The following is a 23,723-nucleotide window of genomic DNA, read 5'->3' on the forward strand; positions in this document are numbered from 1 at the left end:
ACCGTTATCGCTTCCTGTTTGTTGTCACACATGTTAAACTGAGTCGATCAAGGAGGTGCAGAGCGAAACTGACGCCCGGTCAGTGAGCGCACTGGGGCGGGCAGGGCGATGCGGTCACCGGGGTACTTAAATCTTTTATCTTAAGAATGGCTGCTTTGGCGATAACGGGATTGACGTATTCCCGCTAGCTCCTCAACTCACTTTCCCAAAGAAAGCGCTGTTTGTAAGGGGGGCTCTGATCTCTACAGCCGGTTTCCACTGCGCGCAATCACAGCTCTAGGACCAGCGGTACAGTCGGTGCGCTCTGGCAGAAAGCATCCAGCCTCTTTATCTCTCGGTTCTAACAGCAATCGGTATTCTTCTCAATGTCCCCCAACCCTCACTCACCGCTCGCAATGAAACCGTTGTAATCCACCCTGTTCATTGTCTTTCTTTTTTTTTCGGTTTCACACTTTACTTACTGCAAAGTGAGCGCAGAGAAGAGGAAAACGCGGGAAATACTCTTCATCTGCAAGTTTTCGTGTGTGTGCCGCACTGGAGGGGAGGAAGAGATGGCAGCCCCGGTGAAAGCAGCCCTGACTCTCCTGATTTTCACCGTGACAAGTGAGTAATCCTTTCCAATCCTCTCGGAACGGGACGGGAGACTTTACTTTATTGGGCTTTAAAATCTGGCTTGGGTTGGCCATTGCAAAATTGCACACCCTCTCTTACACAAATGCATGCCAGTTAATATAACAGGTCTGATAAGTGATGGATTTAGTTGCTGATAAGTGCTTTCTTAAGGGGTTTAATTTCTTGCATGGTTAAGCCACACTTTTACCTTGCAGACAGAGGTGGTCTCGGGAAAGCAGGCCAGTGGGGATAAGTAGCGGCATTTCCATGCGTCAAACCCTTTAGCACGTGATTTTTCAGCACGCTTCAATTAACTAACACGCTTGTCCTTTAGGCAGAAAACCCACGGAGTTTTAATTACATTTGCATTTTAAGGGCAAGGGTGTGAAATCTGAGTAAGGAGCATTCATCACTCATTTTAGTTTGGTTCAAGACTTCGTAGCCTGTAATTTAAATAACAAATCTGGCACCATGCTTTGAAGAGAACTCGCGAAACAGCTGACTGCGTGGTTGTAAGTGCACATACAATTATTGCTTTTAACCTACATGAAATGCCTTCATTGCCAGTAAGTGAAAAAGACACTTTGATAACAATAGCAGACATTTAAATTGAGAGTTTGCTTACTTTAACTTACATCACACCTATCAGATGATCTCCCCACCTACAGTCAAGTAAAGTAACTTATGAGGTCCTAAATCAGGCAGGAGGAATCTATTATTGAGCTGTCAGTGGTACTGAAATTGGATCAATGTGCAGCTCTACCAGGCAAACCCCAGTACCCATTGTGTTTGCTTCTCCAGTTAAGCTAGACAGAGAGATAGAAAAAAAGTGTTACAACTACTGCAGTGGAATTAAATTCAGTAATTGAGGGTTTAATTTACCCCCCCTGCCATGAATAGGGCGTGTTCTTACTGGAAGAAAAGTATACAAACACTTTTTTCTATCTGACAATCACACAAACTCATACGCTGATGGGACATTGGAGAGCACAAGGATACAAGGATACCTTGACATGCAGACTGGGGAAACCAGGGATCAAAACACCAAGCATGCAATTAGTAGATGACCTGCTCTACCTCCTGGTGTATTTCATCAGTTGCTGTATTAATAAAAATCTCAATATTAAACATGTTGTAAGTTCAAAAAGAAAGTCACTTTAATTTTTTTGAGTCTTCAGTAAAACAGCTAAAAAATTAAGCAGCATTAGCTAAGTGCATTCATATTATTTAAAAAAGTACAAAAGTGAAGTTCATGGTTTCAGACTTGCTTGTTCTCTGTAACTTATTCAGTGTCACCTGTGCTCTGTCTGCCGGTGATTCATTGTATGAGTCTGTCACTTCAACCAAACATTCTCATGGCTCCAACTCTAAAAGGACGAAATCCAGTCAGCCACTCTGCTGGGATGCATTTGCTCCATTGTGTTGGCTTCCCTACCGTTCTCACTCTGTGTCTCTGTTCCTGCACACCATCTTTTCTGCTTTACTCTATATTTTCACACTTTGTTTGTTTCCTATACTGCAACTTATCTAATATTTTCAGTGCTGTATCACGCATTTCTCTGCCTTCTGTGCTCTTAGGATCATTTGCAGTAAATGCACAGTGCTAATGTGTGCTACAGCTACCCTATGAGATGTTTTGCTCATTGTAGGCTTGCAAGATCTTTAACATATTGCACGAAACCATCAGCGTCACCATACCCTGATTCTGCTTCTCTGTAGCTCATGCGTGATGCATTATACGTGAGTGGGCAGAAATGTGCAGCTCCTAGTTTGTGCTTGTAATTTCTCATGAGTTTAAAACTGGTTTCTCATAACCGCAGATGTATATCTCGCCAGCAGGGCCCAGCATCACTGAGTCAACACTTCATAGTAAACTATTAGTCATTGCGTTGGCAGGATTGTTTGGATGCTGCTCTTTGAAGGAGAGATGCATGCCGATGAAAAGATGTATCGAAGTGCTTTGCAAAGCAAAAAGAAAAAATGAAAGCGGCACCTAAGCAATGCTTCCACTTAGAGGTGACACTGAGCTGAGCGCAAAAGAAAGGCACTTTTACTGCATCTGCTGTCTCTCTTATATCCTAAATCTGCACATGTTCCTGTCATGCTGTGAACAAAAGAGCAAAGCAGGACAGGAAGACACGAGGGAGAGATTGTGACAGATTAAAAGAAAATCATTGTAATAAGAGAATATGTTTTATTCTCACAGACAGAAGGACTGTCTGGGATGAGGAAAAGTTTGGGGCAAAACAAGTAAAAGAAATCCCATGAGGCACTAAAAACACAAAAATCTCTCAGGCAGTAGATTTGCTACGAACAATATGAAATGCGTGGATGTGAGACTCTGTGGATGTGTATGCACGCAGGCCTGTATTTTATAACATGACTGATATGGACAGCATCCTGAGTAAAACCAAGGACAGCTGAAGCCTAAATTGTTTTGGCCTCTGAAAGGCCACTGCAGATGGTAACACGCTGAATAATTCACTAACCTGAAAAGAAACCTACAGGATGTAGAATTGTTTTTTCCCCCCCTCTCTGCACTCTTGACTGATGACACAACCTCTCTGTCCATATGCATCACTCAAACTCAGCGGCACGCCTGAAAGCTTGTTTTTGTTTGTTTTTTAACTATTTCCATGTTGTGATGGAAACGGTGTTGATTTTATGTGAGTGAGAAAGACTGGGAGAATAATCTCTGATTGTGTCTGCGTCTCCGCGTAAGTAAGATGATGGCATTTTTATTTTAGCGGTAATGAATTATTGAGGTGTGGAGAGTGCAGTGAGGCAGACAGGAGTGTGTGTGCATACATGTGTGATGAGACCTGTTGGTAGACTCCCTCCCGCTCCATCTCTACTTAAGCCGTATCCGCATCTTATTTTAGCATCATCTACCATTTTAGCCATTACCGTCGAACCCACCATCTATATCGCATCTCTTCATCATTTTCAGACACATGAAGCAAATTGTCTTTCCCAGTTTGTTCATGCTTTGTGTTGGATTTATTTTTATACTGCCTCCCTTTACATTTTTAAGGCAATGTGACGTTTCTTGTTTCTCTCAGGCTGAAATCAGAGTGCAGCCATGGAACAGCCACAAGCTGAAGTCACTAGAGAAGGAGTAACGCGTCAGGGTCAAACAGCTACAAAACTGTGCATTCAAATTAGAAACCACATCTGTTTAGTTATTTCACTTTGTTCTACTACAGTGCTCTTTTTGTATAGTGTATAGATGTGTTTGAATTTTGTCTATTGCTCCTGCTCCAAATGAGTTTTTTACTGATTGTTCTCTGCTTCAGAAAGATTGAAACACTTAGAGCAAATAGCGAAGGCGATGAGAATGATTTTAGTCACGATAGCAATAAAATGTTATATTTCAAAGTAACTGTGAGAGCTGCAGACTGAAAGACTTCTCTAAAAAAATACTGTGTCTTTATAATCTTAAAACAGTTGTGGGAAATGGTTTATTGGCAGTGCTTAACTTGAATTGTCCCATCTGACAACAAAATTGTTTTCACTGGAACTTTATTTCTGTGCTGGGATAAGCTGTTTTTAAACATGTTTTATTTGTTGCGTCCTATAAATAGAATCACATGCAAAGCAAATGTGATAATTAACAAATAGAAACAAAAAAATAATAAAATGGATCTGTAAAGAGTATAAGACTGAGGACTCACATATATGACATTTGAGGTTGAGTCATTGATCAAAAGTACTGAGCGAATAAAAAAAGAACAATAAATATGAAAATCAAAAGAACATAACAAAGAAAACATGCAGGAGCCAAGCAGGACAGCAAAAACAGACACTGTAACAAGAGTAAGACAGGACTATACACTCACTGGTCACTTTGTTAGGTAAACCTTCCTGTAACTCTTTTTGCATTCAAAACTGCTGTAATTATTTGTGGCATAGATTCAACAAGGTGCTGGAAACATTCCTCACAGATTTTGGCCCATTTTGACACGAGAGCATCACATGGATTCAGCAGATTTTCCAGCTGGACATCTACGATGGGAATCTCCTGTTCCACCACATCCATGGAGGCCATTTGTGTACAGTGAAGTCATGTGCTGTGTGTTGTTTGTGTGTTACCGTGGGGCTGATCACCACAAAGGAGGTTAAAAACAGAAAGTAGCGCCAAAAACTAACAGGAAGTAACCAAAAGACAAAATACTAAACACAGACATGAATAACAAACCCCTGTGTGTAGGTGCTAATGGAAAGACATGAGAGAGTGGACAAGAGACGGGAAATACTAAGGGATTTAAAACTACTACAACCAATAAAAACCAAGATCTGAACCAAAACACTCAACACTGGAATAACCAGACACTAAAAACAGCAAAAGACACAGGACTAAAATTTTAACATAAAAATAACAATAAAATTAACAGGAACCAAAAACTCAGTCACAACAGACCGATTTTCTGGTACGTGATACCTTCAAACTCTGAAATCAGAAGAGCTGAAGGCCACCAAAATCTGATAACCAGTTGATTTTAATTAGAAGTAGAAGCTGGCCTCATACGGCTGTTTATTGCATGTAAACAGTGAATTGTTGTCAGGCTTTAATCCCTTTAAAAATGAAACTCATAAATCCCTGTTATTACTCATCACCATAATATAGTATGATCCTATTTAATTTTATCTGATGATTATACTAATCTGGGAATTGTTTTGTCTCACGCTCTGATGTTTCCATTGTATGTTGTTGTGTCTCTATTGTCCTCTTCTCCTGGCACGAGTCTCCTCTCCGTCTAATCCTGACAGACACAGCTTTTTGTCTCTGAGGAGGTTTACCTTCGGGGTTTCTTGTCATAGTTGTTCAGACACCGAACACTTCTCCTGTCTCCTGTCTGAAGGTTAATGTAAAGTGACCAAGTGTAGCATATACCTCTTCTTCTGTCACCTGCCTTTAAAGCTCACATCCTCTTATTTTCAGTCTGATTCTGACATGTTTCAAAACATATTGGTTTCTTGAGTATATCTTGACAAGACAGTTGAGAGCATGGCCGCAAAGCCTGAACAGGTTTGTTCTTCTAAGTCGACATACAATGCCATTATGGGGTAGAATATGGTTAGAAAATAGATTTCAGTGCTAAAGTTGTTTAAATATACTGTGTTTCAAACAGCAATTTGTTTTTGCCCCTCAGCAGTAAAAGGCTGATGGGGTATTGTCATAGAGAACAAGGCACATCTTGGTTCAGAGGTCAGTTTTGGTGAAAATTACCTAGGATTTTCAAACTTTAACCACAGGTGCAACTAATAGGAGGCTGAGGGGTAGCACTGCTATGATATTTTGACTCGCTTCTTCGCAACTTCAGTGTTACTTGCTTTGGCCAGGCAGAGGCAGATCACAGTTTACCTGCTTTGTGTCTGGCAAAGCCAAAGATGACTCATCTAAACAGACACCACTGCATAATAGAGGACTGGCAGCGTTACTCTTCATTAAGACACTGACACAAACCCCGTTATTTACTTTTCTGGTTCTCTGGTGTTTTGTTTGTACTTTTAGGATAAAGGTTAAGATTCAACATGTACTATGTAACATGTTTTTTTGAAGCTGGTAGTTTATGTTGCTTTGCAAAGCATTAATACAATTCACTTTTTTTTTCTTTTTCCCCTGCTCGTCATTCTCCTGTATACACTGTCTCGTAAGCAAAAAATGCATAGCCAACAGTCATGTCAAGTTTATTTATGAGGCACACACAGAAAAAAATGCTGCCACAAAAGCCTCCCAGACCTCAAATAACATAAAAACACACAAAGCAAATCATACCAGGAAACAACACGTTCAGGACAAAACAGGACAGCATAGAAAGCTTTTAAATGGAAATTTATGTGACAAGACTTGTTTGTGTGGCAGCACAAAACACAATGGCTTCTTAAATTGCAGTTAAACATAAAACAGAACAGATGTGCGATAAATCATCCATAATATTTTCTTTATTTAGTATTTATTCCTTAAAAAACACCAATATTTATTCCTCTTAAAATTGAATATACAGTAAGTAGTTTATATGATGAAATGTCTGGGCATGAGGTGCTTTGAGCAGGTGCAAAACTTGTTTATGTTTTTGTGTTTGTGTATTGAATTGTGACTGAATACAATTACATGTGATCTGTTTGTGAGACAGTAACTCTCCCACTCATGACACATACACACGAGCGCATGAGAGCATGCAGCGGGCTGCATCACTGCAGCACGTAATTGCCGAAACCTGACAACACGAGATTTAAACATCGCTTCACCAGCTAGAGCTTTGGGCATCTGTGTTTTCTCATTCAAGTCCCACTGAAATAAAATGTGAATCGTGAGTGTGTTAGTGGTCATTAAAATGCTTTCATTGCATACACATATATTTTATAGTCACCAAGCCAAAATGCAGGGCTGCAAACAAGAAGGTATTTACTGCAGGAGACTCAAAGTAAAGTTAATGGATGGTCAACCAAACAACAGCTTATTCTGCTATAAATTTTAGCTCAAGGCTGTGTTAAATTCAAGGTCTACATGAGGCCCCAGTTCACTGTACCCAATAACTTAAGCTGCACGGTAGTAAAGATGTGCTTACTGTAAGCTTGATCTGGCTGCATCATCACAACAAGCACTCGACTGAGATGATGAAATTACGAATAAGTCTGGCTTATTCTTGACATTTTCTGACTGTATGATAGCCAGAGGACATTTAGCTCCGTGAAACAGAATAAACTGGAGTAGCTACTATTACGTATGAGGAAGAAATATGGAATATGTTCATTCTTAGTAATGCAATTTATCTTTTACTTTATAAAATTGGAGCTAATTTATTTTAAGAAAACAGATGAAGACTGTATACAGTAGTTCTGGAAACAGTCCAGAGATGCACAACGAGACAAACTTAAGGAGGGATTGGCTAAAATAAGCCAACTGTGTTTTTTTTTTTTGATGTGGCTGTGGCTCAGGAGGTGGAGGAGGTGATCTGCTAGTTGGAAGGTTGGTGGTTTGATCCCTAGCTGTGCCAGTCTGCGTGCCAAAGTATCTTTGGGCAAGTTACTGAACCCCAAGTTGATCCTAAAGCTTCATTGGAGTGTGAATATTAGACAGAAAGAACAGATGTGGAACGATGTTGTATAGAGTTCAGATTAAAGGTAGAAAAATACTCAATAAGAACCAGTCCAGTTACTGTTTGCTTTTCATTTACAGAGTGGAACCAGTCTTATATTAGATTGTGCTCACACTTGCTTGTCATATCACAGTCATTAGTCAGTGCTTAGCACTTTTCTAACATGCCTTTGATAGGAGGTTATAATGGGTTGTAATGAGTTGTGATATCCTCTGTAGTGTACTTCTGACTGTTTTCCCCCTGTGTGCGTATTTGTGTGTGCAGCTATCCTGTGTGCGGAGGTAGAGGAACGGTTGGTGAATCACCTTTTGTCACCAGAGCGCTACAACAAACTCATCAGGCCAGCTATCAACACCAGCCAGCAGGTCACCATTTACATCCAGGTGTCTCTAGCCCAGCTGATCAATGTGGTAAGAAAACACACAAACAAACCCATAACCTCACATGCTGTGAGCAAAGAGGCATACCCTACTAATGCCAAATGACTGGGGAACACATTAACCTGGTTGTTGTTAATAAGAAGAGTCAGTGGAGCCACTGCTTAAAGAATTTTCCCATGTCTGTGTTTCAGAATGAGAGAGAGCAGATCATGACCACCAACTGTTGGCTCACCCAGGTTAGCCTCAAAGCACCTTGCTCATTATTGTTTGTTTGTTTGTTTCCAAGGATCAGACCAATTGAAAAATTTGACCATTAGGGTCTAATATCAGTGCATGAACCACTACAATTATAAATGTACTGTCATGGTCCTGGGTCAGTTGAGTTTTTGTATCATTGTTGAACTTTGATTTAGTCATTTTGTATCTTTTCTAGTCTTTTGGTTTCGGTTTCTGTGTTCCATGGTTGCTGTCCCCCCGTCTGTGTTTCTTCCCTCAGGTCATGTCCAGTGTTTTTTCAAGACTGTGCAGGTCATGGTCATGTTCATGTTCATGTTGCTTGTTCTAGTATATATTTCATAGTTCCTTCACGTTCCAGCACAGGTCTTGTTCATAGTTGTCACAGTCGTTGTAGTCATAGTTTTAGTTGTTCTTAGTTTCTCCAGTTTTAGTTTAGGTTAACCACTGTCCCTGCTGTTTGGTTTGCCTTTCTACAGGGAGTGCAGAATTATTAGGCAAATGAGCATTTTGTCCACATCATCCTCTCCATGCATGTTGTCTTACTCCAAGCTGTATAGGCTCGAAAGCCTACTACCAATTAAGCATATTAGGTGATGCGCAACTCTGTAATGAGAAGGGGTGTGGTCTAATGACATCAACACCCTATATCAGGTGTGCATAATTATTAGGCAACTTCCTTTCCTTTGGCAAAATGGGTCAAAAGAAGGACTTGACGGGCTCAGAAAAGTCAAAAATAGTGAGATATCTTGCAGAGGGATGCAGCAGTCTCAAAATTGCAAAGCTTCTGAAGCGTGATCATCGAACAATCAAGCGTTTCATTCAAAATAGTCAACAGGGTCGCAAGAAGCGTGTGGAAAAACCAAGGCGCAAAATAACTGCCCATGAACTGAGAAAAGTCAAGCGTGCAGCTGCCAAGATGCCACTTGCCACCAGTTTGGCCATATTTCAGAGCTGCAACATCACTGGAGTGCCCAAAAGCACAAGGTGTGCAATACTCAGATACATGGCCAAGGTAAGAAAGGCTGAAAGACGACCACCACTGAACAAGACACACAAGCTGAAACGTCAAGACTGGGCCAAGAAATATCTCAAGACTGATTTTTCTAAGGTTTTATGGACTGATGAAATGAGAGTGAGTCTTGATGGGCCAGATGGATGGGCCCGTGGCTGGATTGGTAAAGGGCAGAGAGCTCCAGTCCGACTCAGACGCCAGCAAGGTGGAGGTGGAGTACTGGTTTGGGCTGGTATCATCAAAGATGAGCTTGTGGGGCCTTTTCGGGTTGAGGATGGAGTCAAGCTCAACTCCCAGTCCTACTGCCAGTTTCTGGAAGACACCTTCTTCAAGCAGTGGTACAGGAAGAAGTCTGCATCCTTCAAGAAAAACATGATTTTCATGCAGGACAATGCTCCATCACACGCGTCCAAGTACTCCACAGCGTGGCTGGCAAGAAAGGGTATAAAAGAAGAAAAACTAATGACATGGCCACCTTGTTCACCTCATCTGAACCCCATTGAGAACCTGTGGTCCATCATCAAATGTGAGATTTACAAGGAGGGAAAACAGTACACCTCTCTGAACAGTGTCTGGGAGGCTGTGGTTGCTGCTGCACGCAATGTTGATGGTGAACAGATCAAAACACTGACAGAATCCATGGATGGCAGGCTTTTGAGTGTCCTTGCAAAGAAAGGTGGCTATATTGGTCGCTGATTTGTTTTTGTTTTGTTTTTGAATGTCAGAAATGTATATTTGTGAATGTGGAGATGTTATATTGGTTTCACTGGTAAAAATAAATGATTGAAATGTGTATATATTTGTTTTTTGTTAAGTTGCCTAATAATTATGCACAGTAATAGTCACCTGCACACACAGATATCCCCCTAAAATAGCTAAAACTAAAAACAAACTAAAAACTACTTCCAAAAACATTCAGCTTTGATATTAATGAGTTTTTTGGGTTCATTGAGAACATGGTTGTTGTTCAATAATAAAATTATTCCTCAAAAATACAACTTGCCTAATAATTCTGCACTCCCTGTATAAGCCACAATAAAGGCTTGCCTTTCGTTTAAAGTTCAGTTTTGTCTCCTTGCCTGTGTCCATGCCTGGGTCCTCACTCATTCACACATGGTCTGCTCCGCGGACCGTGACATGTTCTTTAAATGCATTTGTATGTATTCATGTAGTTAATGATAGATGTCTCTTTTTGTCAGAAATCATGGGCATGAGTACCATGGTAATTTTGGGCTTTTAATGACTTCACTGAACTGTTTTCTAGAGTGTCACATACAGCTTTAATGATTAAGAAAAAACAAGAATTGGGTGCACAAGTATGAATTTTTTTTTGATTTCCTATACTCCACACAGTCACCCTAAGATGAGAGGAAATTAGTTAGCATGTTTAGGAACAAGCTAGGAATCACAAAGGATCGAACCTGCCATGAACTGGAAGTTGCTGGAACACCAGCATCACTGTTCACACTGAAGTTACCATGGACTGAAATTATAATCAACAAAGAAACCTCTGCTCCAAAATGAACACTTTCACATTCAACAGAAATTTGCAGCTGCCCACAAGGACAGGCCGAATGTCTTCTAGAGAAATATTCTATGGTTAGATGAGACAAAGATTGAGCTTTTTGGCCACATTGACAAGAACTATGTTTGGAGGAATAAAGGTGAGGCTTTAATACCTAAGAACAATATACCAGCTGTCAAGTATGGTGGTGGTAGCATTATGCTTTGGGACAGTTTTGCTGCCAGTGGTACTGTTGCACAAACTGGATGCAATAATAAAGAAGGACTACCTCCAAATTCTTCAGCGTCGCCTCAAATCAGCAGCTAGATGGTTGAAACTTGGAGACAACTCTGTGTTCTAACAAGAAAACAATCCCAAACACACATCGCAGCTGGTTTTGGAGTGGATATAGCAGTCTACCTTTAAGGTACTGAAACTCTGGGGACTACTCTTGAAAGTGGAGTCGTGCCAGGAAACCAAACAATTTCCATCCACTCTATCAGTTCTGACAGAAATAGTGGCCAGAATTATGCCAGAAGCTTGTTGATGACTACCCAAAAAAGCCTCAAATTACCACAACATTCAAGCCCATAATAAATATTTGTAAACTTGTGACCATAACTGTATGTGGCTCTTGATTTTAGTTGTTTACTTGTATGTTCATGCATGCCCTTACGTGCCTTTCTACACCAGGGTTGGAATGACTACAGATTAATGTGGGATCCTGAAGAGTACGAGGGAATCAAGAAAATCCGACTCCCGTCACAACACATCTGGTTGCCTGACATTGTCCTTTACAACAAGTATGTCCTCTTTGTGACAGACGCAATAAATGTGTGTGTGTGTAAAACTAAGTGATGAAAGTAGGAACAGACAGAAAGCTTGAGTAACTTCACTTTAATATTTACAAAAGCCCCATTTCCCTAAAAGCTTTCCAATTCTATCCTCTTAATCGGTCTATCCTCCTATCTCATTTTTAGCCCACTTGTCACTTCTTTTAGGTTAATAAATAGTGAATAATGAACCAACAAATTTTTAATGGCATTGCATGGAGCGTCTGCAGACAGTCTGATAATAATGAAGACTGTTTGAATGTTAGAGAGCGTATGAATCATTCACACAAGGAGATTATGGATTAGAATGGCAGAATCAGGCCTGTTGTAGACAAAGTAAAACAATTTGTTTTTATCTCTTAAGTGTTAATCCGTAAGGTCACCAGTTTTGGTGCACTTGAATAATCTTATTTTTTAATCAATATTCACTGCTTACCTGTTTACCTTTCAGGTTTTTTAGACTTCCTGTAAACATTTGCAGTTCGTTTATGATTGGAAAGAAAAGCTTCAGATTTATTCCTGCGCAATTCTGCAACTGCTGTGTTGACAGAAACACAGAAATCCAGACTTTCCAACTTAGTTACATTGGAGAGCAGGTTATCCTTGTACATTATTGATCGTTTTGTACTGCGAGCACAGGTATACAAAATGATGAGGTGAGAATATCTTGGCACATCTGGAATTTATCTTGTAACTCTGGAAAATGGCTGCAGGGAAAAATCAATACATCAGTACTTCTGCGCTGTAAAAAAAGAGGAACTCGGAGAAATAAGCTGCACTGCTCTTATTCACTGGAGAGTTGGCTGACAGACGCAAAGGCCTGTGAACGTCACGTCGTCTGTCACCCATATAGGTCAGCAGATGGGTCTCATCTCCATCTGTTAGTTTCTTGAAAAACATTAACTGTTGATTTCCCCGTTTAAAATGTATTCAGTGTGAAAGTCCTTCCTTTGTTGTACCAGAGAACAAAAGCATCATAGCCAAATGCAGTTTGAGTTTTTGCTGAATTTTGTTTTGTGTGGTGATCAGAGGTTTTTTCATCTGGCTTTTCTGTGTTAAGTTTGCTGTTTTCCCTGTGCCTGTACAGCTTCGCTCTGGGCCACATTCCAGAAACCTGCACTTTAGGTTAATTCCTGATATGTTGTTTGCTTGACACAGTCAAGCAAAGTCAAGCAGTTTTGCACAAGCATGCATAAATAGGTACTGTTTTTTCTACCTGCCCATAGGAGAAATAATTTGAGAATATAATTCTTTGAATAGTAAAAGTAATTTTATTTCTGAATTTAAGAACAGTTGTTGCAGAAAGGTAATATGAGGCTGCAGGAATAATTTCACTGAGCCCACGGTTGATGTGGGCTTACGATGAGGAAAAACCACAGTAGTGGTAATCTGCTTTGTTTCCTGTTAATGGTTTTATTCATTAGACCATAATGTTTCATTTGAAAGATGAATTTCTTTTTTGTTTGCAGCATCAGAACTCTTTTTGTATGTGTTCTCCGCTTTCCCGCCACAGGATTTAATAAACTAATTTCTGCAGTGTCTTGATGCATGCTCAGTCATCCAGGTAAGTAAATCCCAAAAGGTTGATTCTGTTCATCTGGACATAGCGTTTTCAGTGGGAGAAAAGTTTCGTCAGTCAATCAAGTGACTTCTTCTGTCTCTGGCGACTGCAGGTTTCCCCAACCTTACAAATAGTACATTTGCACAATGGGCTGGTAGGTCAGTTCCTTGACTGTTAATATGCAAATTCTCATGACCACAGCATTATAAGATGGCGAAAGTAAGATTTGCATGAAAAGGGAAAGACCATCTCTGAATCGAGGAGGAGGCCTAAGGGAACATCTTTCACCATCTTACAATGCTGTGATTGCAGCTGTTCCCCAGCTCTCTGTGATATTTAAGTCCAGTAAGTTGTGATTGGAGCATTCATGACCTTGTTGTTGAGCACATTTCCCAGATGCTTGATTGGATTGATATCTGCACAATTTAGACCAAGTCTGTGAAGGTTCTCAGTCATCCAGGTCATCGTAGTCTAAGGAGCTTGGAAAGAAAACCATCTGGACTTCTTTAAGTTGCTTGAAATTGAAGCAACTTAAAGAAGTCCAGATGCTTTTCTTTCCAAGCTCCTTAGACAATTTAGACCAAGTCAACACCTCAAGCTCATTTATGAACCATTTTTGCTTTGAGGCAGGGCACATTATGCTGCTGAAAGAGGCCAGAGACATCAGGGAAAAGCATTTCCATGAAAGGGTGTACATGGTCTACAACAATGCTTAGCTAGGTGGTATGTGTCAAATATGCACATGGATGGCAGGACCCAACGTTTCCCAGCAGAACATTGCCCAAAGCATTGCATGCACCCGGCCATCCACGGGATGTAAACGAAAGACCAGGCCAACTTCTTCCATTGCTCCATGGTCTAGTTCTGATGCTCACATGTCCATTGTTGCCACTTTCAGCATGGACACCCTGACTAGTCTGTGGCTGTGAAGATACATGCGCAACAAACAGCAATCAGTTGTGTTTCTGACAATTTTCTATCAGAACCAGCATGAACTTTTTTTTTGACAATTTGAGCTACAGCACCCCGTCTGTTGGATTGGACCACACAGGCCAGCCTTAGCTGTCCATGTGCATCAATGACCCTCAGCTGCTGTTACCTTGTCTCTGCTTCATCATGGATATTAGACCACTTTTGATAGATATTGACCGCAGCAAACAGGGAACAACCCGCAAGACCTTGATGTTCTGCTTTGGAGATACTTGGACTCTGACTTTGGAGATACTTTGACCCAGTCACCTACATCAAACTCGCTCAAATCCATACACTTGCCCATTTTTCCTCCTTGTACCTCATCACCTTTGAGGATAAAATGTTGCTCGCTAATCTATCCCACCTACTAACAAGTGCTGTGATGAAGAGACAGTCAGTGATACTCATGTCGCCTGTCAGTGCTCATAATGTTATGGCTGATTAGTGTAAGAGCAACTACAAGAGATTTCCTTGACTCTGATTAATCAGCACTGTGTGAACTCATTTGTCATTGCCTTGCACTTAACATACCCACACTCCAGCTTTAAAGTGAATAGTTAAAAATTAATCATAGTCTATGTCACCATACTAAAGAAGCATCAATAACCAGCAGTGTACATGCATTTATCTTTCTACAGTGAATAAAGCCAACAGTGTACAGTGTACATGCATTAATTCACTTCTACACTGAATAAAAGTAGTGAATTATTACATGTGTATGCAATAACTTGCAGCACATTCTCACTCAGTTAAAAAAAGTTATCTAAGAGCAAGAGCATCTTTTTAAGAAACCAAAACGTGTTAAAATGCACGTTTTAACATGTGCGTTTTAACACACGTGTTAAAACGCACCTCTGAAGCTGCAGGGTACTGAGTTATCTACTGAGAATTTAGGGTTTTGAAACCTTGTTTAAGGGCATCTCAGTGTTGCTAATGAAGGACAAGCAGCTGCTTTTTATTCTCTTCCCAGATTTATCCAAGTTTCCCCTTAACTTATGTAATAATTTACATGAAAACAACCTCTTGTGTCATGACAAAATCTCCAACAACTGCTCTTGAACTCTGAGTCATGATTTTCATCGGCTCATGGTGTTTTATGATTGAACTTCGGCTTTTAGGCCAACGTGGAGAAAAGTTCCCAAAGTGCGCAGGATAAAAAGGGAAACTTGAGTTTGAAATGAAACCTCAGAAAACATGCGTGATTGTTCTCTCAGCTACTGTAACCACTAAGCTTGAGTCTGACAGAGTCTTACAGTTGTTTGAACTGTTCTTGTGTTTTGACCTTGTGCTTGCAGGCATTCAAGTTTTATGAATGGAGATTGCTCATCAGCTGAAGGACAACCTGAAGAGCATAATAGCTTAAGAGACCAGTGAGAGGTCATCTATCTATCGCTGTTTGGTAACTTCAGGTTGAGGTCTAACTTTGGGAGACCTGAGGTCACAGTAAGCAGGTGGGGCCTCTGCATTTTTTATTAGTCTGGATATACACAGCAGCCCCAAAGCATTAGAGGCAAGTGGGATGGTTGTATTCCTGACCCACTTTATAATTGGTAGGCCACTTATTTATAATGCATCCCCTGCAGCCCTGATGAGATGAAGAAAAAAGTCAGTCTCAGCAGATTTGAGTTGTGAGGGACAGGTGTTGCCTTGATGCCAGCATGTGTCCCAGGCCAAGCTCTTTCCTTGAGATGCTAAATGCATCCTTTGGACTTCAAACTGTTGCATGCGTCACCTCTGCAGCCTCGTGGTAGCAGTCAGGCAATCTTTTACTCAGCATTCGGTGAATGAATTAAATTAAAAACCATGTTTGTCTCGTGCTAAAAGTCTGTAACAGGATTTCTTGACTTTATTCAGAGAATAAAAGGCTATTAAAAGACTATTTTAATAAATGTGATGGGATATTGACGAGTGTCCGACAGCACAGTGTTTCTTATCAACAGAAGCTAAAAGTGTGCAGCTGTATAACAAAGCACAATGTTAATTAAAATCTGACAATAGCCATTATCAGACTGAAGCAGCCAAATGTTGTAAAAAGGCAGAGTTGGGTATATCAGTGATATTGAAGAATGATCAGATACCAGATTATCAATCATTATAGGAGCAATTATTTTATTTACACAGTAATTAACGCTTATTGTTGACTTTAATTTAAGTTCATTAAGTAATTTTGTTTGAATGTGGCTTCAGCAACTCATACCACCAAAACCACATCACTGTCTGAAAGCATTTTGGAAATAAGAAAATGAACATACTGTACATAGGTGTGTTTGTTAAGAAGTACAAACTCTCACAAGAGGATTATTTTTTCTTCCCTGAAAGAGCAGAGCACATTCTATCAACTCAAACTGTGTCAGCTTTCCAACCTAACTCTGTGTCCGAATCATAGATGTTTTTTTAAGTCCACAGAAAGCACATTATTCTGGGTGAAACAGGGCAAACAGCGGAGACTTTATTTTAGGAATTATTTTTCGTTTTTATTCACAGTTTTGTCTGTCTAAGGAAATCAAGTTACCTGTAAAGTTAAGCAAAAATGATTTGCATTAAAACACTCAAGTGTCCTTGAGTGTTGTCTTGTTTCAGTTGGCGTATCTTTGTGAGTATGCTTGAAGCGCCTCAGCTGGCTCCTTCAAATATAAGAAGCACTGGTTTAAATGATGTGATATGGGCAATCTTTTTGTGAGTGCTTGACTTTACGGACTTTATCTCATCTCCTGCCTTTTCCTCAGTGCTGATGGGACATATGAAGTCTCCTTCTACTCCAACGCTCTGGTCTCCAATAATGGTGAAGTGGCCTGGCTCCCACCAGCGATCTACAAGTCGGCCTGTAAAATTGAAGTCCGTGATTTTCCCTTTGACCAGCAGAACTGCACTCTCAAGTTTCGCTCTTGGACCTACGACCACACGGAGATCGATCTCATCCTCCTCAGTGATTACGCCTCACGCGATGACTTCAAGCCTAGTGGCGAGTGGGATATTGTTTCACTGCCTGGACGCAAGAATGAAGACCCTAACGATATCAGATACCTGGATATTACTTATGATTTTATTATCAAGAGAAAACCTCTCTTCTACACCATCAACCTGATCATTCCCTGCATCCTGATCACGTCGCTGGCTATTCTTGTCTTCTACCTCCCATCAGACTGTGGTGAGAAGATGACTCTTTGTATCTCAGTCCTCCTGGCCCTTACTGTGTTTTTACTCCTTATCTCAAAGATTGTGCCACCTACGTCTCTAGCAGTGCCTCTGATTGGGAAGTACCTAATGTTTACAATGGTGCTGGTCACCTTCTCTATTGTCACCAGCGTTTGCGTGCTCAATGTGCACCATCGGTCACCCAGTACGCACACCATGCCTCCTTGGGTCAAGCGTGTCTTTCTGTACCGGCTCCCCTCTTTCCTCTTCATGCGGAGACCAGGAAGTTCCAACATCCGTGAACGGTTCCGGAAAAAGCACCAGAAGCAGAAGTACTCTGACCGGAAGCAGTGTGGAACAGAAGTTGGAGGTGGAAGCTCTGTGGGAATGGCTGATTCCTCCTCATCCTTCTTTGTCAATGAGGAGTCAGCCAAGCGCTATGGCTGGAGGGTCAGTGACTGCTCAGAGAACACAGAGTTCAGGAAGAGGATGACGCTCAAGAGCAACATTGACGTGGAGGATGCAGTGGATGGAGTACGTTATATTGCGGAGAAGATGAAGAGTGAGGATGATGATGAAGGGGTAGGTGTTTGGAAGAAGTAATCGGATCTATATCATGATTTATATGCTTATATATATAAAAGAAAGTACTTCTTTCTTTTGTAAGGTTTAATCATAATCACTTGTTACCTGAATCTCAGTTCACTTTAGTTCAGACTCATGAACACAAGTGGTTAATATCCAACGTCTTTATCTCTCTGCAGATCATTGAAGACTGGAAATACGTGGCGATGGTTATCGACCGTCTTTTCCTGTGGATCTTTGTGTTTGTGTGTGTAGTTGGGACGATGGGGCTCTTCATGCAACCTCTTTTTCAGAGTTATAACACCCCCATTGTTGAGGACATGGATCATAAATCTGAAACTTGATGTGACTCAGAAGTGACTTTTTATTTCCCGAAGCAGATTTTAACACATAAAGTCATATGTCCGCCTCTCACCTCACTCTGACTGGGAAAGGACGCATTTTAGCCTTTCCATTTCCTCCTCCCCATCCCTGCTCTGCCCTTTGAATCTTACACATACCCCCGCAGTCCTATAATCAACTCATCTGCCATTCACACAGGGGCTGTGATTGTTTTATTTATTTATTTGTTTTCTTTTTTTGTGTGTTTTCTATCTGGTACAATATTTACTTCAATACCTTTATCTAAAAGTTTGGGATGCTATGCAAAATGTGGTTGTATTCTCATTTCGGAGAGCCAGCACAAGTTCAGGTGTAGCCTCTTGTATCAGCCACACTTTCACTAATCCCTATAAACAAACGACAGCCATGGCTGTAGCAGTGCAATGGCTCGTGCGTAAACCACCAGGCAGCATACCATTCAGTAAAACAAGGCAACAGCCTTTATACCTTTACCTGCAGCATCACTTTGCTTTAAGAATGTGAGTGCTGGATGGACCACAACAGTTTGGAGCATTATGAAACAAAAAGAACTGCACTGCAAAATAATGCTGGGAAAACTGCTTCTCCCCTTCCTGATTTCTTTCTTTCTTTTTTCTTTTTTTTGCATATTTCTCACACTTAAATATTTCAGAGCTTTAAAAATATTTTAATATTAGATAAAGATAACCTGAATAAATAGAAAATCCAAACTTACATTGGGCGTAAAGCTAACACAGCAAAACATCATGCCTGCAGTTAAAGCAGGTGGTAGTGTGATGGTCTGGGGCTGCTTTGCTGCCTCAGGACCTGAACAACTTGCTGTAATAGATGAAGACTTAGGCCTACCAGAAAATCCTGAAAGAGAATTTCTGGCCATCAGTTTTGCTCCAGCGCACTCAGGTTATACAGCAGGATAAAAAAATACACCATCAAGTCAACCTGTGAATGGCTTAAAAAACTAAAATGAAGATTTTGGAGTGGCCTAGTCAAAGTCCAGACTTCAATCCTGTTGAGATGCCTTGGCATGACCTTAAAAGACTGTTCATGACCAAACCCCCCCTCAAACATGGGTGAATTACAACAACTCTGCAAAGAAGAGTGGAGCAAAATTCTACCACAGCGATGTCAAAGACCCGATGCGAATTACTGCAAATACTTGATCGCAGTTCTTGCTGCCAAGGGTGGCACAACCAGTTCTTAGGTTTAGGGGGAAATTACTTTTTCACACAAGGCCACGTGGGTTTGGATCAGGGTTTTAATAGTTTTGCAATTTTCATTAGTTTTTATTTTTATTTAGTTTTGACTTCAGATTTTCAATTTTATATCAGTTTTAATTAGTTTTTACCAATTGTTTGCTAGTTTAGTTTTTATTTTTTTTGAAAATCCTTAGTTTCAGTTTAGTTTTGATTAGTTTCAGTTATAGTTTTAGTTGTGTTTGCAATAATTAAGTGTAACAAAATCCCAGTTTCATCATATCAGTCATGCTCTTCTGCTTATCCTTGGGTATGTTGCTATTCCAGCTACCATACCCTGCACCCTGGACAGGTCGCCTGTCTGTCGCAGGGCTAACACGCAGAGACAGACAACTCACATTCGCACCTATGGGTTCTTTAAATAAATAAATAAATAAATAAATGAATAAATAAAGGCAGATGAACAACCATTGATACCAGGCAACTATAAAATGTATATCTTGGCCCCAATGAGACTATTAACTCTTGCAGCACCGGGTGTTCGTAATTTTGGTTCAAGTGAATTGATAAACTTTTTGAAGGCAATTGACTCACACAGTTATGTAGATATCCCAGTCCTGTTGTCTCGGGATGCATCACGCTGCCTTGCCTGGGGTTAGCTTCTGTTTTCTGGGGATGAGGGTTGAGTGTGCTCCCTTACCTTCTCAAGGTAAGCTAGGTTAGCCTTCTTGTGTGAGCTTTTCAAGTGCACTTTAAGGTTTGTGGGATTTTTTTCCCTTTAGAAATGTCCCTCATAATTTGTCTCTTTCCATTACAAGACACTTGCTTTATCCAAAACACAGTCATATTCAAAGTAATCCCAAATTGGACTCTGGCGCTTTCTCCCGACTTTTCCTGACATGATTCTGCGCGTGGACGGAGCAGCAACACAGACGACTCGACTAACGTACTGCCACCTGCTGGCATAATTAGACAGCAAGAAAAAAATCTGGAAACTAAACTTCATTTTCACCCTTGACTATTGTATAACACGCACACATCAATGAAAACTAAACACATTTTTGCTATAAATTCAGTTAATTTTAGTTAGTTTTGTGAACATTCATTACAGTTTTAGTTAGTTTTCCTTTTTTTGGTTTTATTTTTATTTCCGTTAACGAAAATGTTTTTTCACTTCTAGTTTTCGTTATTTCGTTAGTTTTCGTTAACGATAATAACCTTGGTTTGGATAGACTTTTTTCCCTTAATAAATGAAATCATCACTGAATAACTTGAGTTATCTTTGTCTAATATTAAAATTTGTTTTATGTTCTGAAACATGAAAGTTTTACAAAATGCAGAAAACTAAGAAACCAGGAAGGGGCGGGGTACTTTTTATAGTAATGTATATTAGATAGAATATAAAAGAAAATAGAAAATAAACAACTCTGAAACATGCTATTAGTACCACGTTAAAAATAAATATTTTTAACACATATTTTTAGCTTCTACTCTTTAGTACTTTTAGTTAAACAAAGATTTTAAATGATTTTTTGTTCTATTTATGTTAACATTTTACACAGCGTCCCATAATTTATTAAAATGGATTATACTTAATACCTTTCTTGTATCTTCCTCACAAGAAAACTAGAAAAGAACAAGAACAAGAGCCAAGTTACAATTAACTAAAATGCTGTTTAAATATAAAATGTTAAGCCTGATCTGATCACTTAGGGGTCAATATCTTTCTTAAAGGACTGAAATGTAGCATATTTGAAAACTCACATCTTTACAGGAAACGAGACTGAACTATCATTGTTCGTAAAGGTTACACAAACAACAACTCAGGACTTATATTCCACCCCATTTATTTATTATCTGTGTCGCTGCGTCCAAATCAAGAAATAATTCTAGTGGCTGTGTCAGGACATAACTGGGACTAGCATGCGCACAAACCAGTACAGATGCTGATTTTGTTAACTTGAAGAGTGACAGAGCCCAAAGAGAAACAAAATCTTACAAGCCGGCTGATTTTTCAGATGTGGACTTTACACCGCTCATGCACACCTCAAGAGCAAAAGATGAATCTGCTTTGTGAAGACACCCAGAAGATGCTCACTCCCCTTGTGTCCTTTTGCCAATACCAATATACAGCCGACACAAAACAGCTGACAGCTGGACTGCTTAAATAACAATGATAGGTGTGTATGAGGGAGGCGACCAGCCTTTTGTTTACGCTCACACAGCTCACTGTGCAGATTATAGGCTGACTTGATAAACTGATCAAATCTATGAGCGTCTTTGTTTGAAATAAAGGCGGGTAAATAGTGCTAAAAATTCTCCAAACCAATGACTGTGAAGCTGTTGCTTGTTGCCGTGCTGATTTTAAAAGTACAGCACGCCGGTCAAAAGCAGTGCTCGTCAGCATCCATCACCAAAAAACCAGCAGCAATAATGTTGTACAGTATTTTATACACACTGACGTGGATGAAATGACCAAACAGCCTGTCGCTTCACTTTCATTATCTGCCATCATATTGTATACTTTACAGTCTGTTCTCAGATGAATTACTTGAAATCATATCCTGTTATTTCTGAGAGGTATTATATAACGTTTCACCTTCCTAATGCACTCGTCGGTCACTGCTGCCAATGTCAGCTTGGGAAAAAAAGGGTTTACTGATCTAATCCAGCTTGATTGATTTGTTTCATTTTTCATTTGTTGGTGGATGGTTGAATGAAAACATGCTTTCTATGTTTCTTCCCAGTAGACAGTCATGTTACGTGATATGCTGAGTTTTGTCTAAAAGTAAGGGGCTGTGTTGGGACCTGATGTCTTGCAAAATGAATCAATAAAGGGTAATGAAATCAACAAGCAGGCCTCATGAATCCCATCTACACTATTCACTCTAGCCTGTGTTTTTTTTTTCTCACATGCCTTAGTTTCTGCGTTTATCTCTATCTGGGACATTTTTATTCTCATTCTCTGTCTTCCTTCTTGATTTTTTGCTTATATAGTCGGAGATTATTTCACCTGAAAGTACAAAAGAAAAAAAAAAGAATTTTGAGCAGGAGTTTCTGGAGTGTGTGCAATCTGTGTGTCCTGGGTCAGTGCTAAGAATTAGTCAGCTGACTGCAGATTCATTAGACAGTCTCGTATCCTCAGGCCTTGCAACTTCACCTTCTGTTAGCTTAAGATGGCAGCGAGGCTGCATGACTGCTGAAGAGACACAGCTGGTGAGTGAATACAGACATACACACAGTCACAAATCTGGAAAGTCTGTATTATGATGCTTTATCACAAAGCAGCTACTTATCTGGGTTTTAAAGTATCTGATAGAGGCAAATATTTGGGTACATGTTACAGATAATCACATTTCACACAATCAGAGTCAAAGTTTGGTCATTATTTACTGTTATTCTATTATTATATAATTTCCAGTAACAATTGGAGCTTGGAAAACAGAACCTCCAACATATTTATTATTAACATTTTTTATTTGTTCTTCCAAATCAGAAATACAAACAAACTGGTGTGTACAGCAAACGTACTACTGAGCGGGCCACTGTAATTTTCCTGCAAATGTTATATCAGCCACACACACACATACCACATTTATTACGTAACATCATTGTTTGATATTAAAAGAGTTCAGGTGCTGAACTGGCCTGCCTGCAGTCTAGATCTTTCACCAACTAAAATCATTAGGTATATAATGAAATGAAACCACAACAAAGAGGACCTAGGACTGTGCAGCTAGAATCTTTTATCAGACAAGAATGGGACAACATTCCTCTTCCAAAATTCCAACATCTGGTCTCCTGAGATCCCAGATGTTCACTGAGGATTAAAAAAAAGGACTTTTTTTCATTTTAAACATTTTCAGTGTTGGGTTTTTAATGTTTTATTGTGTTTTTATTTACATGCCAACTTTTTGGGGAGTTAGGGCTGTATTTCCTGACAAGTTACCCCCAAGTGCTATTTCCCTAAATCTCATTTGACCTAGCAAATAAACCCAGCTCAACCACACATACATCAGTCCATTTTCTGCCGCTGTTCTGTGTTCAGGTCGTGGGGAGATCAGTATAGGCTAGGGATGCACCGATACCACTTTTTTGGAAACGAGTACGAGTACGAGTACTTGCATTTCAGTACTCGCCGATACCGAGTACTTAATAAAAACATGATTTAAATTTGCAGGTAACAGCTTTAGTCCTATAATTTAACAAAAAACAAACAAACAAGGGACTAGTTTG

The 23,723-nt window shown here is 40.0% G+C and overlaps 1 protein-coding gene across 1 annotated transcript; it reads left to right on the forward strand.

The window, feature by feature from the left end:
• The first annotated feature begins 88 nt into the window (after window positions 1–88).
• LOC146392466 (neuronal acetylcholine receptor subunit beta-2-like) lies at window positions 89–22,341 on the forward strand. The gene is made up of 6 exons (XM_084948094.1): window positions 89–603; window positions 7,980–8,125; window positions 8,287–8,331; window positions 11,542–11,651; window positions 16,941–17,931; window positions 18,114–22,341. Exons 1-6 carry the CDS (start codon window positions 552–554, stop codon window positions 18,276–18,278), a joined length of 1,509 nt encoding a protein of 502 aa, XP_084804220.1. The 5' UTR covers window positions 89–551; the 3' UTR covers window positions 18,279–22,341.
• The last annotated feature ends 1,382 nt before the right edge of the window (window positions 22,342–23,723 follow it).

This window comes from Perissodus microlepis, chromosome 2 (genome assembly GCF_051167445.1).
Source record: "Perissodus microlepis isolate ML-2025 ecotype Zambia chromosome 2, ASM5116744v1, whole genome shotgun sequence".
In the NCBI taxonomy this organism is placed as follows: Eukaryota; Metazoa; Chordata; class Actinopteri; order Cichliformes; family Cichlidae; genus Perissodus; species Perissodus microlepis.